Source organism: Cynoglossus semilaevis, chromosome 18 (genome assembly GCF_000523025.1).
Source record: "Cynoglossus semilaevis isolate Cse_v1.0 chromosome 18, Cse_v1.0, whole genome shotgun sequence".
Lineage (NCBI taxonomy): Eukaryota > Metazoa > Chordata > Actinopteri > Pleuronectiformes > Cynoglossidae > Cynoglossus > Cynoglossus semilaevis.
Genome location: NC_024324.1, coordinates 1739671 through 1758424, shown reverse-complemented (window position 1 = coordinate 1758424; position 18754 = coordinate 1739671). Strand labels below are relative to the sequence as shown.

General features: G+C 45.1%; 2 protein-coding genes across 5 annotated transcripts in view; both read left to right on the top strand.

Annotated features, from left to right (window-relative positions):
• Positions 1-1749: 1749 nt before the first annotated feature.
• Positions 1750-12468, top strand: LOC103393896 (zinc finger MYM-type protein 4-like). Of its 4 annotated transcripts, XM_017041371.2 has the most exons (28): positions 2053-2236; positions 2280-2364; positions 2900-3389; positions 3605-3700; positions 3868-3911; positions 4022-4168; positions 4596-4828; positions 4928-5123; positions 5922-6125; positions 6278-6431; positions 6512-6627; positions 7073-7255; positions 7348-7498; positions 7639-7811; positions 7894-8035; positions 8171-8260; positions 8380-8417; positions 8570-8693; positions 9148-9260; positions 9333-9555; positions 9643-9855; positions 10044-10153; positions 10235-10409; positions 10503-10654; positions 10785-10899; positions 11076-11321; positions 11425-11551; positions 11839-12468. In XM_017041371.2, exons 2-28 carry the CDS (start codon positions 2338-2340, stop codon positions 12095-12097), a joined length of 4341 nt encoding a protein of 1446 aa, XP_016896860.1. In that variant the 5' UTR covers positions 2053-2236; positions 2280-2337; the 3' UTR covers positions 12098-12468. The 4 variants fall into 4 exon arrangements, with proteins under 4 accessions (XP_008329236.1, XP_008329235.1, XP_024920936.1 ...); XM_008331014.3 differs by lacking the exons at positions 2053-2236; positions 2280-2364 and adding an exon at positions 1750-2033; XM_008331013.3 differs by lacking the exons at positions 2053-2236; positions 2280-2364 and adding an exon at positions 1750-2033 and having other exon boundaries at positions 2894-3389.
• A 148-nt stretch (positions 12469-12616) lies between these two features.
• LOC103393935 (uncharacterized) overlaps positions 12617-18754 on the top strand; it is a 19549-nt gene continuing 13411 nt past the window's right edge. Inside the window, exons 1-8 of the mRNA XM_025065332.1 lie at positions 12617-13680; positions 14525-14639; positions 14747-14906; positions 15021-15213; positions 15440-17333; positions 17455-17532; positions 17803-17897; positions 18002-18747. Of these exons, the coding sequence (XP_024921100.1) occupies positions 13651-13680; positions 14525-14639; positions 14747-14906; positions 15021-15213; positions 15440-17333; positions 17455-17532; positions 17803-17897; positions 18002-18747 (3311 nt within the window). The 5' untranslated portion in view covers positions 12617-13650. The remainder of the gene's footprint in view (positions 13681-14524; positions 14640-14746; positions 14907-15020; positions 15214-15439; positions 17334-17454; positions 17533-17802; positions 17898-18001; positions 18748-18754) is intronic.

Genomic DNA, 18754 nt, shown 5'->3' with positions numbered 1-18754 from the left:
GTACACATCAGTGTTTCTCAAACATTTTTTTTTCTGGGGAAAGTCAAAATCCTTCGCGACCCAAGTCAGTAGACATTATTTGTAAACTCCTGGGAAAAACAGGAGGCGAGACGACACACAAAAAATATATATATATATCTTGTGACCCACCTGAGAGTCGCGACCCAGTCTTTGGGAAACAATGGTCTACATGGTGTTTTCCATGCTAAGAACTTGTGAACTTCCTCTGGTGATGATGTCTGTGATGATGTCATCTTTTGGCTCATGTGATCCAATATACAGTGGGAAAAAAAAGACAGAACCAGAACTGACAGACAGGGGGCAGTAACGACTCTTTAACGACTCTTTAACAGCTTATCTCTCCTGTCGTTAACCTGCTGTCCTTTTCCCACAGCCTCAGTGAACCCTCGCTTCTCTCGCTCAGTGACAACGTCCGCTTCGATGGAGCCTCTGGCCTGCGCCGCATCAGCGTTTTTCCAAAGCGAAATCCTCTTCCATTTTCCAAACCTCCACTGCTGCCCAGTAAGTCCTGGCATCCGCCCGGCAGCAGCCAGCAGCACAGACCCACCTACGTCCACTTCTCACAGGCCATCCAGCCCGGGGTCAGGTCAAGAGCAGCCAGACGTTATACACTGAGCACAGATACAGGCGACCTCCGACCTTCAGCAATGGAGCCTCTGTCAGTCATTGGGAAGACCTGCCTTCCAGGCAGCAGTCAACGTGTTGTTGCTGCTGCTAATGCTAATGCTGCTGCTAATGCTGCTGCTACTGCTGCTGCTGCTGGTCCAGGTCGCACACAGCTACATGTTTTTCTGCCCACAGAGGCAGAGGGGGAGGAGGTGGACAGTGAGTCTGTGGACGAAGGCTTCATGGATGAGCTGGACAGTAAGATAACCTCTCTGAAGCTCCAGCAGAGGGCGTCAAAGACGCTATATCAATGCTAAAAGGGAGCTAACTCGCTCTTTTGGAGCCCAAGCTGTGAATACATTATGATTTTTTTTTAAAATAAAGTAACATTACAAAATAAATAACCACACAATAAGCTGTTGGAGCCACGTGTTAGAGCTCATGATCATGAAACAAGCTGATGAAAATGTGTTTGTATCTCATACGGTTTGAGTGTCTTTATGGAAGCTACTTTTATATTTGCCAGTTTCAACAGTTACACTCAAGAAACGTTAAATCAATAATTTCCAAAAACTAGTGCTTCATTATTGTTAAAATGTTCTGCGATTATTCGCATTGTAAAGAAAAAAAAGTAATTGTTATATGTTTATGAAGTTAAAGAAATCATGCTAAAATGTTTAAAAAATACTGAATCTACACAGGTGTTAAAATCAAGCGTCCAGTTTTTCAGCACTGATCTATGTGAGCTAACAAACAGCTCTGTAAATCATTAACAATGTTTGTCTCTAATTATCAACGTTTGTGTATGTTTGTGTAAATAAACACTCATCTGAATGCTTTCATTGACTCACTAACAGCTTTTTGTTTTGTTTTGTTATACTGACCCTGTGTTCCAAACAGGAACGCTAATATTTAGCATATAAATAAATAAACAAGGTTTTGGAGGAATAAGTATTCGTAGAAGTGTAGAAAAAGTTATGTTATAACAGAAAAAATGTTTCCCTAGTAACATATTTTTTTCCGAAATTAACAATAAGTACAATAATATTAATATCTTTGTTTCCCGATCGGTTATTGTACAATGGCTGGACTTTATTATTTATTGAGTGCTCGGACTCCACAGCCGGGCGGCGATAGTGAGCGTCTAAAGTTTAACCACCGCTAAAACCATAGTAAAGAAGAAGACTATTCCACATTACAACAAGATACAGTGGATACGAATGATGTAGCACAGGTTTTCGATACTTGTTTTGGCGGTGTGGCCTAGTTTTAATCTATTTTTAATTAACCTCCAAGACTCCAAGAAGCGGGATATTTCTGGAGCCAACATGGCGACTACGGGAAGTACGGATGGACACCAGCGTCTGGCCACCAATCAAGACCCTACTGTGCAGGAGTGTGGCGCGGTAATGTTTCCTTTGCACGTCGTTACGGCTCAGTACTTTTGTTATCACACATTTGTAGGAAAAAACTTTGGCCGTCGTCGTTTTAAATGCAGGACGGCGGTCAGGTTGTTTCGCTATGTAAACATCCTCGTACGCTGAACTCGAGTGTTAGCGAGCGAGCTAACGAACAGCCGGACTGTTAGCCTTAGCCCAGCACAGAGTAAATTGGCTTTTTTAGTCTGTTAGCCTTAGCCCAGCACAGAGTAATGTGGTCGTTTTAAATATAGATCATTCATTTTTTTAAATAAAATGCTTAATTGGTAACATGGAGAGAGACGCGACACCGACGCAGGTGAAAGCAAATCCTTTGATTTTCATGCAAACGTGAGGTTTAGAATGTAGACCTCTGTTAGCCTAGTTGACTCGTCACTGCAGACTCACGTCCTATGTTACGGTTGTAAACAGACAACAGTCAGTGTCACACATGTCTGCGTTTCAATTCACACGCCCACATTGTCACGCGCCCGTGTTTGTCATATTAATCATCATGTTTTGAGACTGTGTTTGTGCACGGGGTTCTCAAGTGATGGGTGATCAGCCCAAAATAGACCGTGGGTGTATGCTTGGTGGGCCCTAACTGGACTGGACTAGACTGGACTGGAAAGAACCTGGTCCTACCCTTATAGTAAAGGGACAAGGGTTGTAGTAGATAAAGCTGTCAATCAGAAGAGAATTTTAAATTTATTATTGAAAATTCAGGATGTGTTTTGTTGATCACAGGTGAACAAGGGGACATGTGTAGAATCATCAGGGACTGAAGAAAACTGGACATTGCAGATCCAAGGGGTGTTTGTGACTCTCCTTCTGAAATGTTTACACAGGAGGAGGAGAAGGAGAAGGAGGCGGGTGACGTCAACTCCACTGTTGCTGAAAATGGTGACCACAGGAAAGAAGCTGCAGCAGATGTCAGCCCTTCCTGCTCTGATCCACATCCATCGCCATCGTCCACAGACCAGACGTTCACGGTCACAGCTTCGGTTCCTGACGATGAACCAAACAGTTCTTCAGAGACAGGAACTGGTCCTGAGGTAAAGACAGAGGAGACGGACAAAGAAAACGTATCTGTAACAGACGAGAACAACTCAGAGGGCGAGGACACAGATATGGACAAAACCTCAGACGCGCAAAAGGACTTGAAGGAGAACGCTGCGCCCCGCAGCTGTACACTGAGGGTGTCTACAGCGGATGACCTGGACGAGATGATGGACATCGGTACGGTGGACCAGATAGACCAAGAAGCTCAGATGGAAAAGGAAGAGGGATGGGAAACACCCAGAGATGTGCAGAGGACGCCCTCTTCTGGCAGCTCTCCCACAGGTAACACAAAACAAAAGTGGATTTGTGTTACATTTTTTGAGGGAGGTTTTGAAGGTTCAGGCCTTTACAGAGATGCAGTTTTTTTATTGTTATGATTTGTATAAAAACAACCTTTCCACAGTTGAACAGATGAGGGCAGTGTTGTCAGGAAATGCTGAAATTTCCTTTTTTTTCTGCATCTCATTTACAACAATGCCTTGACTTTACTTCATCAGGTCAAGTGGAGGAGGATGAGGAGGAGCAAGGAGATGTGAAGCCCAGTGTTCTGACACCTCCTAAGGCAGAGACGCAGGAGGAAACGACCAGTTCAGGTGAGGTGTCCACCTCTTCAGCTCCTTCTTGTAATAAAAAAAACCCCAAACAAAATAGACAATAAAATAACAGAGGAGCAGAGTGAACGTTTGACGTTTGGTCGGTTTGAGTTCTTCTTAAATTTTGTTTTTTGATTCCTCTGAACTTGTTGCCTGTGTTCCTGTAGGGAGAACCAGCTTATCGCCCCCGCCCAAGGTGAATGGAATGAGAGTAAGTCAAATCTTCATTAGATGGAACTCTTGTTGGCCCCCGAGCCCCATGTTGACACCTTCACAGCTGATGTTCCTTTTTTCTTTTCTTTTTTCCTCCTTGTGTTGTAGACCCGATCCCAGACGGCTAAGTCGTCCAGGTCCACTTCACCGCCGCTGGTCAAGGTGAAGGACGAGCCCGAGGACGAAGAGTACGACCGAGCTCTGGTTTCCTCCACGTCCGACGCCAGTGTGAAGGACGAACCAACCACGGCCAGGGTGAGAAGATCTCCTGAACTGGTACTGTTTGACATCGGTGCATGAACCAAACAAGGAGCTCATACACACAGGTCAAACTACACCGTACACATAGAACTATGCACTGTATATAACACCATAAAGTGTGTATAAAACTATAGGGCAGCGATTATCAACTGGTGGCCCGAATCCAGCCCACCGTATTGTCCTAACCCGGCCCACGACTGGATTCCGGAACAAACATCAAATAATAATATTACACAAAAATGTGATTTCTATGTCTGGCAAAAATAGTTGACCATTGTTGTCCATTTTTTAAAAATAATTAACTAATAGTAATGATAAAACTGTGGTAATACTGTTTACACGCCTTCAGTGTTTGATTAAATTGGTCTGTTTTTTTCTTCTTCTGACCATCCCCCGTCGCTCACTTCTGCGTCGCTGACAGGAGGACTTGGGGATCGGGTCGGTCTACTCCGTCACCCAGTCTACCAGTTCCCAGAAGCCTCCTGTCCTCTCGTCCTCACACATGTCCTGCTTCAACTGCAAAAAGAATCTGCTGAAAGGACAGACGGCGTTCCAGAGGAGGGGCTGCTCGGCGCTCTTCTGCTCCACCTCCTGCCTGGCCACCGCCCTGCCCAATCAGAAGAGTCTCAGCGTCATTTGCTTCAACTGCCAAAAGTGAGTGCAGCCGAGCAGCGGTCATGTCTGTCATGTCTGTCATGTCTGTTGTTGTTCTCCTCGTTTGTACTTACCTCTGAACGCCGCCCCTTCTCCCAGGGCGGTCCTCCGACCTCAGGACATCATCCTGTCCCCCGACGCTAAAGGAGCCATGAAGGAGTTCTGCAGCCAGAGTTGTTTGAGTGCCTTCAACTACAAGAAAAGGAGCTCCGCCACCAAGAAACCAGAAGCCACCAAAGCAATAGTATCAAAAGGACCGCACTGTATCTGCAGCGTGTGCAACAGGATCTGTGTTGTGAGTTAGTCCTGACCACCACTACCACCTCCACTCTGGTCCATTCCTCTTCCTTTTTGTGTGACAGCTCCATCTCCCAGAATCCTTTGCTCATCACCTTGCTGCAGTTTAAAAAGTTCTGTTAGGCAACTGGACGTGAATTTTCTAAAAGAAGACGTTTCACCTTCAAAAATGACTTCTTTTACCCCTCTCTCAAACCATCTGTCTTCCCTGGCCAAAATGTGGACATTGTTGTCCTCAAAGGAGTGTGTTTTGTCCTTGAGGTGTATGTGAACAGCTGAGTCCTGTCCTGAGGAGTCGGCCCTCCTGTGTTAGGTCATGAGTGTAGGGGTTGTTTAGTCTCCCAGGGAGACTAACCAACCGCTACACAGGCGGGTTGTCCTGGTTGACAAAAATGTCTCCCAGGGCCTAACCTAACAGGGTGGAGCTGAAGTATTCTTTATCACACCTACAGTATATATCTGCTCTAGTCCCCACCACCAGTTAGAACTGAAGGAGACTCTTGGATCAGAGGTGAAACGTCTTCTTTTAGAAAATTCACGTCCAGTTGCCTAACAGAACTTTTTAAACTTGACCATGACCTGGATGACTGGGAATCTTCATAGACTTGTTGCAGTTTTTCTGTCACATGATTTCTTTTTTTTTCTGTTCATTTGAGAAAACACAGTTTTTAAACTTGAGTCCCTTATTTTGAACCATTTCTGAGGTGCAAGTCTTTGTGCAGTACCAGTGTTTGCCTGCAGGAGCTGACTTTTATGAATGTTTTAAACTGTTTTTGTTGTCTCCGTCTCTCTCCAGAGTAAACACGAGGTGGTCCTGAACGAGGCCGTGCACAAACTCTGCAGCGACCTCTGCTTCACCCGTTTCCGCTCGGCGCACAACCTGTCAGTGGCCTCCTGTGCGAACTGTGGCTCCTTCTGCCACGGAAAGTCAATGACGCTGCGGCTGGAGGGAACCAGCAAAACCCTGTGCAACCTGACCTGCCTGGCCAAATACAAGGAGGTAGGAGAGTCCGAGATGTGCTCCACGGGCCACGAGTTTATTCTCCTTCAGCTTCTTTAACATAACATGGCTTCGTCGTCGACGTAACTTGCGATTCGGTCGGTTTAGTTTTACGCCTTTGACGGTTGTTTGTTTTTTTTGTGGTAAAACAGAAAAACAAGACAACGCAGCCGTGCTCCATGTGTCGAGTCGAGCGCTTGATATCGGAGATGGTGGACAACAAAAACAACGAGGACGACTCTGTCAACCTGTTCTGCAGCAGCAGCTGTGTGATGGCCTTCATGGTTCAGACCGTCAGTGCCTCAGGTGACAAGACAAAAACAAAAAAAGCCGCTCCGTGACATTTGTCGTTTTACTCGTACGTGAAACCAGTCTGTTGTTGACAGGGGCGCGGGTCAACTGTGACCACTGTGGCAAAAATGCCGTCCCTGCGTATCACCTGGCCATGTCGGACACCAGCATCAGGAACTTCTGCTCTCTGCCCTGTGTCATGACTTTCCAGGTGATGACGCAGGAATTTTTTTTTTTTTTTTTTATGATTTTAGTTTTCTACAACAGTGGTTCTCAAACTATGGAACGTGTGCAACAAGTGGTACTCAAGCTCTAAAAAGAAGCCTTTAATAGATACATGTATGTATCTACAGTATATATGTAGATATATGTATGTATGTATATATGTAGATATGTATGTGTATATACATATGTGTATATATATACATATATATGTATGTGTGTAGATATATGTATATACTCATGTATATATATACATATATTTGTATGTGTGTAGCGTGTATATATATACATATATATGTACATATATGTGTATATACAGTATGTACTGTACATATATACATATATATATGTATGTATATATGTACATATGTACATATATTACTGAAGTACCATATATTTTCCACGTTGACTCTGACGTTCTCTCTTTGCCGTAGGAGAATTTTAAGAAATCCCAAAAACAGATGAACATCTTCACAAAGTTACCAGTTGGATCGTCACAAAGCCCGGAGTCGGCTCCAGTGGAGCTGGAGGCGGATCTCTCCAAGGACGCCGACGCACTGAACTGTTCCCAGTGTGGACGCCACATCACCTTCACACCTGAAGTCATCCACCTGAAGGTGGGTGAGGGAGGAGAACCTGACTGACCACACTGTGAGGAGAGAAGTGTCCTGATGTCCCTGTGTGTGTGTGTGTGTGTGTGTGTGTGCAGGATAAGATGGTGTTTGTGTGCAGCCCGGAGTGTTCGCAGGAATACAAGAATGACAACTTTGTCACCAGTCCGTGTGAGTACTGTAAGGCAGAGAAGATCACCACGGAGGTCAGGAGGATCAACAACAAGGACTGTCACTTCTGCAGTGAAGGTACCAAGACGACCAAAACACACACACACACACACACACACACACACTCACTGACTGACTGTGTTCTGTAGCTGTATTTATATTTATGTCCTGCTTCATCATTCCTCCTCACCCCATCTTCCTCCTCCTCCTCCTCTCAGGCTGTAAGCTCCTCTTCAAACACGACCTGGCCAAAACCTGGGGCAAACACTGTCCGTCCTGCACCTACTGCCACTGCACCTCAAAGAAGGTGGTGACAGCGCAGTACGGGGGCGCCACCGAGGAGTTCTGCTGCGAGGAGTGCAGGTCCAAATACACCATGCTCTTCTGCCACGTGAGTTCACAGCCCGACTGATCTACTGAGGGTTGGCTTTTGGACGGACGTTCACTCTCTCCCGTGTGCTGGTCTCTCTCAGTTGTCCAAATGTGACATGTGCGGAACCAAAGGGAAACTGAAGCAGAGTCTCCCCCTGCTGTCCGAGGTCAAGTACTTCTGCGATCAGACCTGTCTGCTGCAGTTCTGTGTTGAAAAGTCGTCACAGGGAGAGCTCTCCAAAGGTGACAGTCATTTATATATTACAAACTGATATATATGTATACATATAGATATACATATATGTGTGTATATATGTATATATGTATGTGTGTACATATACATACATCTCTACCTGTCTTGGTTCTGTGTCTCTGCAGATCCAGCCGAGGACACACCTGTCATCGCCAACGTCATGTCGCTCGCATCAGAAAATGCCACGGCTTCTGAGCAAAGTAGCAGACAAGCAGGTGCAGAACAACTCGTCTTTCAAAATACAGACGAGAAAAAAAAAACTTTATTCACTGTAGAGTGTTGAATGTGTGGGTTTTTTTTTTTTTTTTAAACATTTCTAATTTTTCCTTCCCAGGCACAACTACTAAACCTCTGTCAAAGAACTCGACACAAGTAAGAAATAAAATCAGTTAGTTATACTGGTTAGTGCACCAGTCCAGGTGTGTTTGACCTCTGACCAGGAACCACCAAAAAAAAAAAGATGCTAGTAGATTTACATTTACTGTGGTGTGTGTGTGAATCCTGTTCCTATCTGTCTCTTTTAGACTGAAACAGTCGAACCACAATCTCCAAAAATCCTGAAGAACAAAGCTCTTCTCTGTCGACCGCTGGTGAAGAACAAAGGAGTCTCCTGTAGACTACAGACGTCAGACGCTGAGTCACAGACAGGTTAGAAAACACTGGCTCTCCCAACCTTTACCGTTATAAATCTGTGTCACGTCTTAAGTCTTAGCCCAACTCTAATCTGATACTGTGTTTAGTTCTAAGTCCAAACTAGTTCTTTCCCCAGAAAATGCCCTCCTACTCCGGTCCCCACAAGTATAGATTTACCTGAAAGACACACAGGATTTTGTGTTTTCTGAGGCCCTCTTGTGGACATTGTTTATTCCCTTGACCCTTTCTACCCTAACTATTACAAATCCATGTCTAATCTTTATTCTCTAAATCTAATTCTACTCCAAACTAAATGTTGAACCCCGAAAAAACCCACTCACTCAATGGAGACCAGCTCATTGTCCCTGCAAGGACAAAGTGTCCACACAGAAGTCACATGCTTAGAACGTTGTTTATTTGACCTAATTTCTTCACACACGGCTTTTTTTTTTTTATCTTCGCTTTTTAGTTGGCATCTTCCCAAAGATGATGGTGATTCCCGTGCCGGTGCCGATCTACGTCCCAGTTCCCATGGCCATGTACAGCCAGTTGACTCCTCAGGCCGTGGCTCTCCCTCTACCAGTACGTCTGCCTTCTCCTCCTGACACATTTAAAGAAGCAGAAACATCCTAACCTCCTCCTGCTCCCCCACAGCTTCCTGTGCCCCTGTTACTTCCTGTCACCACGGACAACGCCGAACGCATCATAGAAACCATCCAGGAGATCAAGGAGAAGATTCCCGCTGATCCTTACGAGGCCGACATCATCCTCATGGCGGAGATGGTGGCGGAGCAGAGCGAGCCGGAAGTAAAGGAAAAGAAGGCAAAGGTCAAGGTGGAGAGGAAGTCGGGGAGACGTGCGACGGCGGCAGCGGAGGGTGAGCCAGTGTCCTTCACCGTTGGTGGAAAATGACAACAAGCAGGTTGAACGTCAGTCCTTACAGAACATTACGTTTTTTTTGCAGATCGCACCGGTGCCTACGGTGACGACCTGGACACGGAGGACTTGGCCACTTTCCTCAACAACTTTGAAGACAACTCCTCTGACACGGGTCTCAGGCCGCTGAGTCGACCTCACTCGCGGGAGAAGTCCAACTCGGTGGCGAATGCTTCTGCGGCCGTGGACTCCCAGCCTGTGGCTCCGCCTCCTATGGACGTAGAAACTGATTTTAACGTCGGTAAGAAAATCTCCTGCTCCGGGTCGGACTGATCTGAGAACCAGTAATATAAATTAGCAGGTTAGTTTTAAAAGTAAAAACTAGCTTAAGGTTAGCCAGAACAAGGATCAAAATAACCACAGCGATTGAACTTTGTAAAAGCTAACTAAGCCTTGGTGTTACTAACCTTTATATCATTTTTTATTCAGAAACTCTGGAGAAGATGGCACGACTGAGGGAGCATTCCCAGAGGTCTCCCAGTCCCCCTCCCACCACCTCACGACGGAGACAAGCTAACAAGAAAGGTCGAGAAAAGAGGGTAAATATAGGGTCTCTGTATCAGTTTGTCTTTTACACTCTTTGTCGTCTTTTAACGTCTTTGTTTCCTGGATCCTCTAAGGGTCGTAAGGCGCAGGAGTCTAAAGCGGCAGACAAGAAATCTCAAAAAGGTTCTGCCCTCAAGGCCGCTGCCACAGATCTCCCAAAACTTCAGAGTCGATACGGAGTGGACGCCTGGAAGCGATGGATGCAGTGGAGGCAAAGTCAGCCCAACCTGGTCAAACCTCGATTCGGTTGTAAGTCTGAATGTATAAGACGTATAAAAAATAAAAATCAGAATGGATGAGATGGAAACGTGGTTTCTGAACCTCCTCGTATCTTCATCTCAGCGCGGCCCATGGAGTTGAAGGAGGACCTCCTCAAATGCACCACAACCGAGCTGAGCTACGGCCTCTGCTGCTTCATCTCGGAGGTGAAACGACCCAACGGGGAGCCGTACACGCCTGACAGCCTCTTCTACCTCTGCCTGGGCATCCAGCAGGTCAGAGGAGCGCAACACTGCCCCCTTTCACCACGTCCTGGAATCGCACAAACAAAACCCAACCGAACACCCTCAACCAAGAGCTTTCTTGACTTTCTGATTTCATCTGCCACCTTTTCTCTGCCTGCAGTATCTGTTCGAGCACAGTCGCGTGGAGAACATCTTCACAGATCGGTTCTACAGCAGGTTCTCTGCAGAGTTCACCGAGAAGCTGAGGGATTTTCAGCCTTTGGTCACAGACAGTGGTGGGTTCTCACACCTGTTCTCCTCAGACTTTATCATTCTGTTTTTCTTCCTTGCAGTTTTTTCCCCAAAGCATTACTCTGGTCGTTGACCAATCAGGACGCTTGTTTATCTACAGTCGCACATTCCCTTCTCTGCTATCGTGTTATTTACAGTCTGACCTCCTGTGTCTCCACAGGTTACATTCACTCCCTTGTGGAGGAGGAGTTCCTGTGGGAGTGTAAACAGTTGGGGGCGTACTCCCCCATCGTCCTCCTCAACACGCTCCTCTTCTTCTGCTGCAAGTACTTTGGCTTCACCACGGTGGAGCAGCACCGGCAGCTCTCCTTCGCCCACGTCATGCGCTGCACCAAAAACAACCTGGACAACACCCGCACCACCTTCCTGCGCTTCTACCCGCCCATCTCCACGGAGGCAGAGTCAGGTGGGACCGTTGTGTGTGTGTGTGTGTGTGTGTGTGTTTCACTGTGTTTCTCACCACGTGCTGTGAACCTCAGTCGGTCTAAATCTGTACTGGATGTCCTCAGACCCCGAGACTCCGGCCAAGAAGCGTAAGGACGAGGAGGCTAAGGAGGACATCCTGGAGATGGTGGAGAACCAGGAGAACCCTCTGCGCTGTCCTGTTCGACTCTACGAGTTCTACCTTTCTAAGTGGTCGGTATCATTGCCTTCTAATTTCTACTCATGATATGTGATTCACCACTTTCTTTTCCCACTGTGTACTGTCATGGTATGACCAGTGACTTTTTGAGATAACACAGCCTACTCCTTACGCATTGATGCAGGAATTCATTTTTTTATTTTAATCAATGTAAATCGTGACGGATTCGTATTGATTTTTAACCGACTACGATGCGTCGTTACCTCTCTATTCTCTACATGTGTCTTCTGTAAATGCCCCCGTCACCCTGCTGATGTTACCCCATCTGTCTTCCGCCCAGCTCTGAGTCGGTCAAGCAGCGCACCAACGTCTTCTACCTTCTGCCTGAGCGATGCTGCGTCCCCAACAGCCCCCTCTGGTTCTCCTCCACCGCCCTGGACGACACCACCATGGAGGCCATGCTCACCCGCATCCTCACCGTCAGGGAGCTCCACGTCCATCTGATGAAGCAGAAAAGCACCAGACGGAAAACCAGCAGAAAGTCGTCGTACCGACCAAACACGGAGGAGGAGGAGGAGGAGGAGGAGTTGTCGGAGTGACGGAGAGACGAAAACTGACTGACAAACTTCAGAAGTGACCTTTTCCTGATCAGTGCAGCCAACGGTGGTGTAGACCGACTGATACATTGGTTCAAACAAACAATAATTGACTCTTAGCTCTGGTCATGAACTTTCTGAAAAAGACTTGCTTTTGTTTACTGTCACAAAGAAATAGTCAACAAAGCGGCCACTAGTGAGGAGCTCAGCAGGTACACAGACAAACAAAAGGCTTTTCTCATTGATGTTGACAAGAAATATTTACACCAAGAGACACACTGAACAGATTTCACTGCTAACTTTGTCCAACTACACAATCAGAATCAGAACATTCCTTATTGGTCAAAAAAAAAAGATTCTTTAAAAAAAAAAAAGATCCACGAATTTTCATTCCCATCATGTGGGGAAAAAAACTGAAAATTCATTTTCTACTCAATATTTTCCCAGTGGTTAGAAAAGTATTGTTAAAGGCCAATACAGTTTGTTGTTGAAAATATATTGTAAAATTTACACTTGCCATTTTATCTAACTTTAGAAAAAAAGTCTAATCAAATTCACATTAACAGCTTTTGATTTTTTTTTTTTGTATTTCTGTTTGAAGGAGAGATTTCACTGTAGCTGAAAACGTTGGACTCTAACAAATGTTTTTTTGACTGATCATTCTAGTCAGGGGAATCTCCAAACTGTGTGTCATCTTTTTATGTGGTAGGGTATGCCGTTCCATCCATCAACATCTTGAGACATTGGCCATTTTGGATCACTACGACCCCGGAGTTACGTCTCTGACTGTGTACATGTCGGTTCCAGTAACCCCCTGGTTCACTGAATATTTTGTATTCTTATGGTTTTTTTAGTTAAAAAAAAAAGAAAAATGAAAACTTGTTATAACTTGTTTTTTTTAATGTTGTTTCACTAGTAGTATCACTAGTATCAAGTCTGTGGAGAAGAGTGATGTGCAGTCAAGTTCGTGCTTCACTGGTGGTGTTAGGTCGATGAGCCAAAGCCTTTTAAAAATACCTTTTTAAAAAACAGAAAATGCTATATACTCATGATGATTTTGTAAAAAAAAAAAAACAAGTACTTGTGGTCAACTATGCAACGCAAATAATTACGTGCAAATAAGATGTGAAGTGTGAAAGGTAATGGCGGACGATAACAATAATGGAAAATGGAAAGGATAAGCAGTTCTCTATAAGACTAATATAATATTGACCAGGTTAGTTAGTGTTATCAGTATTAATAAGATTAAATTAAAAATTTCCGGCAGCTTTCCAACAAAAAAATATTTATTAACTCATTTTCTTTCTTTTTTAAACACTGCCTGTAAAAAAGTATTATTATTGTTTTTAAAAACCAACTGCACATTCCGGTTTGAGTGTCCGCCCACCGTTCGCGGTACTGAAAATCTCGTAATCTCATTCGCTTCTACCGATGTCAGACAGTGACAGAGCACTCAGTGATTGGTTGACGTGATTCCGACAACGAAACGTCACGAAGAGCAGGAACCCGGAGTAGGAAACATGGCTGCCACTGTGTGAGCTGCTTGTACAACGTTGATGCTGCATTTAAAGGAAACTGACGTTAAGGTAAACGATATTTTCACGTCCATCGTATTTATTAATGACAGACGCAATGGTCAGGTTGTTTATTTACCGCATTCGACTTATGAGGAGTTCAAGTATTAATGCAAAGTTAACTGCCTGCGGATTTTTGTATAATATAACTCAAGGGATTGTATTAAAATTTAATAAATGCGTTGCTTGTGGTGGAGGTGAAGGTCTTACATTCGCCACCGTAGTTGTCTTCATCAATTGTGGTTAGTTTTGGCAAGAATCCACTATTATCCTTGCCCGAAACTATTTGTTTAATCTGTTAAAACATTAGTATACGATACATAAACAATGCCATTAACAGTCGAACATTCTCGTAGTTAACCACAAATAATTTCCTCCTCACTGCCAATGTACCTTACCTATGTTACTTTATTTTTTTTTAAATTTTGGAAAATCAACTATAACAAAGTTGACATTTTGCTCTTTTTTTTATTTTAAAACGTCTGTAACTACCAGAAACCAGTGAAGCATTTATTGATGCTATAATGCGGTGCACAGACTGCATGTAAAAAGTTTGTGACCTCTCCAAGATTATTTTGGAAACCCCTGGGACATACTGTTTTAACTGCACTACTAGTGTTGGCCGGCAGGGGCTGGACACAAACATAAAAAAATATATATATACATTTTTTGGTCAATCCAAAAAAAAGATGCTCTGTTGATGATAATGAATAATGTTTTGTTTTTTAACAACGTTGTTTTCAACACTTCCTTTCCTGGGTGTGCCGTAGAGCACCCTCTGCTGGATAAGTACTGCATAGATTACACCAATCTAAGAGTCTAATCTGTTGTGGTGCACCACATTTTGGCCAAACAGCCTGGGATGGAAAAACACAGACGACCTTTGACCCCGGAGGAAGATGCTCTGGAGCACATATCTGCTGGTAAAGACAAATCTTCTCTGGAGGAAAGGTTCATAGATGCCTTCAAAGGTGGGTGACACTTCAAATAACATCAAATACATGTAATGCATTAATTATATGGTATTGTTTAAGTATCATTGAAAAAATATACCTTTTTTTTTCACCTGACCCTTTAGGGAGGGGTCTTTTCACAAGAAGGGCCATTCAACCTTCCTCATTTGTGGTTGAATATCGTGGGAACGTTGTCTGTCAAAAAGATGCCCAACCCGTGAGATCATCTGGAGATAACGTGAACAATTTTTTATACGAGTTTTCCTGGAACGAAAAGAGATGGTGGTGGGTAAATGACTTATTTGTCGTTACATATAACATATCCTTTAATACTAATCGTTTTTCTATGTCTATGATTTGATAAAACCCATTTGGTGAAGAGTATTTTTTTACTTGCAGCGTTGATGCGTCGATAGAAGACGGAAGCCTCGGCAGACTTGGGAACGACGATCACCAAAGTCCAAACTGTAAGATGAAGAAAATATCTTTTGAAGGGAAACCACACTTATGTCTGTTTGCTTTAAGGAAAATATCTGCAGGAGAAGAAATAACGTACAATTATGGAAACTACTCGTACCCGTGGCGCTCAGTGGTAGGACCTGTTTTTTTTTACAGCAATAAAAAAAAGTAATGTTTTGTAATCATCAAATACATAAAGTGAAGACTTTACTGTTGCTGCTTTGATGTAAATTCACCTGATGCCTTGATTATAAAACATCAGATTATAAAAACATCCACTACAAATCATCAAAACCATTTTGCATAATTTGTCCACTTGCTTCTCATCCCTATTCTACGTTTGATTTCTAAATCTTTAGTTTAAAGAATCCTGCTTCGATGAGAAAGACATGGACCAACTGTCTGACGGTGTGAACAGCGAATGCTCAGGCAAACGCAGAAGTGGACGGAGCCGTGGATCAATTTCTCACTCCTACAAAGAGTCACAGAGCTCCTCAGACCCACAATCAGGTGATGACGTTTCTTCAGCCAGTGGTGAGGAATACGCTCCCCCTGAGGATGATGATGAGGTGGAGGAAGAGAAGGAGGAGCCTGTCTGTGGACAGGCTGTGGAGAAAACTCTCTCCAAGAAAAACTATTGTTTTGTTTGTGGGAAAGGAATGATCAAGTTGGCCCGTCACTTACGTCAGACTCACGCCAAACATGACCCTGAAGTTGCTGCGGCCTTCAAGATGCCTAAGAATTCCAAGGAGCAAAAGCTGGTGCTCAAGAAGCTCAGGTGCAGAGGAAACGTCAAACACAATGAAGAAGTGCTGAGGAGCAACCGTGGGCAGTTGAAACTCCTGACTCGACCGCGACGGCACACGTTTGACATCGGACAGTACGTGGCCTGTCTTCACTGCAAGGCCATGGTGAATGGCAAGCATCTCTGGTCACACCTGGCCATCTGCCCCTTCAGAAAATCATGCAGTCATTTAAAAGGTGTGAAGGATGTGTCCACCAGGGGCGCTGTTGCCAAGTCTCAGGGTAAAGCGGTGGTGACCAGGTACGCCTGGAAGGTGCTGTCGAAGATGAAACAAGACAACATCGCCTTCATCGTTCACAATGATGACCTCCTGGTCCAGCTGGCCCAGTATCTGTCCGAGAAGTGCAACTATCAGACCACCGGACAGGATGACATCGTAGACACGCTTAGAGTCTTGGGCAAACTCATGTTAGCGCTGCAGGCTAAGTCCATATTCAAGTATGAAGACGCCATCAATCCTAACAACTTCCACATGGTTCTCGAAGTTATCAGGTATTTAGCCAATTTCGATAAGCAGAAGCGTCGGTACCGCAAACCAGTCTTAGCTTCACGGATAGGAAGTGCTCTTCAAAATCTCTGCAAACTCGTCCTCAAGATCTCTCACGACAACGAGGAGCTGAGGTCGAGAACCACGGAGGTTATGGCCATGTGTAAAAGTGAATTTCGCCGACCTAGCGCTCCAAAAGCCACTCCCATCACCAGGAGAGATCTTCCAGAAAAAGGTCGTCCGAAAGAAGACGGGCCGTGTCCCATAACGTTTACGATGGATGTGCAGGTTTTACACAAGTACCTGGAAAAGACCTTGGACTCTGCGGTCGAAAGCCTGGAGAAGTTTGCCAGCCCGCAGGTCTACAACGCCCTCTGCAGGGTGCTCTTTGCTCAGGTTAGCATCTTGAACAAAGGTTCAAATCACATTTCGAAACTGACTCTGAAATCATTCCATGACCGAAAGGAAACGGAGCAAGTCCTGTCCAAACAGTTGATCCGGATCGACATTGTAACTCACGGCAAAAAGATTTTGCCAGTTTTGTTGAAACCCGAAATGATCAGCACAATAACGCTCCTGGTGGACAAGAGAAGCAGCTGCGGCGTACACGCGGATAATCCGTACTTGTTTGCGAAGCCTGACAACTCGGTCTCCAGCGCGTTCCTCTCCAGGGGCTGCGTTGTCACCTATGCAAAAATGTGTCACGTCAAACAACCAGACCACCTGAAAGGACCGAACTTCAGGCACCTAGCAAGACTTTTCCACATACTGGACCTGAACGACAGCGAGCTCGATCACCTGGCAAAAGTGCTGGGCCGCAACATGCGGACGGAGCGCGACTGGTACCGGACACCAGAGGCAGCGCAAGATCTGGCCAAAGTCGCCAAACTGCTCATGGCGATGGAAATGGGTTTTCTGGAAAAAATCAAAGGAGATACACTGGACCAAGTCCAGCTCCTGGGTAAGTGTGGAATTAGGTCACATTATTATTATTATTATTATTATTAATTCTTCTTCTTCTTCTTCTATTATTTTTAATTCTAAGTCCTAATAAATAACACCACGTGGTGCTCCCTCTGTAGATCACCTGGAGTCATATGTGGAGGAGGACCAGTCTAACAATAGTAATGAACAGGATCGTATGAAGTTTCAACAGGAAGGTAAGAACAAGGCAGTATTGACCGACGGTACATGGACATGAAAAATACTGAATTTCACTTGGATTACAGTTACACTGGGGGAAAAGAAACCTCAATATATCATCATGACTATCACCAGATCCTTGAAAACACAAAACACACACCAGTAGTTTTGTGTTTTTACATCAGGGACAAAGACTCAGGGAGACTGTTAGCTCTAAAGACACTAATGTTTCAGTTTAACCCCCTAGTGGACAGATGAGCAGTAAAAAAATGTTTCTATTTTTCTAGTTGTTACGAAACAAGGAAACACAGAGGAGGTGGACACATCAGAAAATGATGATGCTGCTGCTGCTGCTGCTGCTGCTTCTTCAGAGGATGAACCGGTGAGTTCAGGCTGCTGTGGTTCTGTTCAGGACAGGCTAACAGTACCACCCTTCACCAGTAGGTGCCAACACGGCCGTGACGCAGTTTCCCGTCGATGTTTCAGGCTGTGGACTCAGATGACTTGGCTCACGGTGTGAACGTTAGTGATGAAGAACCGAGCGCCTCAGGACCTGATCCTGACCAGTCGGTCCAACAGAAGAACTCTGTCGACCACGTCTACGACGGGACGTCCGATGAAGAGGACCGAATCATCTCCTTCACCAAGGAGAACTTCTGTTTCGTCTGTGGTAAAGGTTACTCCAAAATAATTCGCCACTTTTGGACCCACAGAAAACAAGTAGCCGAGATCCAGGACGTGTACGATCTGCGTCCCGGGTCCAAGAAACGAAGAAAGAGCCTGGAACTCTTCCGCAACAGGGGAAACTTCCAACATAATCTGGAAGTGTTGAAGAAGGGTGGCGGGAAAGTGAGAGTGATGAAGAGAACCTCGGGTTTGACCACCTCAGCTGAAACCCTGGCGGCCTGTTTGTATTGTAAAGCCATGTTCCCCAGCAGAGTCTTAAGGTCGCACTTCAACAAGTGTCTGTCGAAAAAGGCCCTGAAGTCCTCGGTGTTTCTCAGCTCCAGTGTCTTACAGTTGATCACCACGGTTCCCAGAGTCCTGGAGAAAATGCCGTCGCACGTGGAGAACATTTTAAGGAACATGAAGGAGGACGAGATCGGTTCCGTGGTCCTCAGCGATCGCTGGCTGCTGCTGCTGGCCAAGACGCTGCGGCTGAAGGACGCGTGTCACATCCGTGCGAGGCTGAGGGCCGCGGCCGAACCCCTGCCGAAGCCGAAGGAGAACTCGCGGGAA

Coding starts and splice junctions, on each gene's coding strand:
- LOC103393896 (XM_008331013.3), top strand. CDS start 1,956: ATGGCGACTACGGGAAGTACGGATGGACACCAGCGTCTGGCCACCAAT. Junction 5,124..5,921: donor TGTGCAACAGGATCTGTGTT/GTGAGTTAGTCC, acceptor GTCTCTCTCCAG/AGTAAACACGAGGTGGTCCT. Junction 10,900..11,075: donor GCCTTTGGTCACAGACAGTG/GTGGGTTCTCAC, acceptor GTGTCTCCACAG/GTTACATTCACTCCCTTGTG.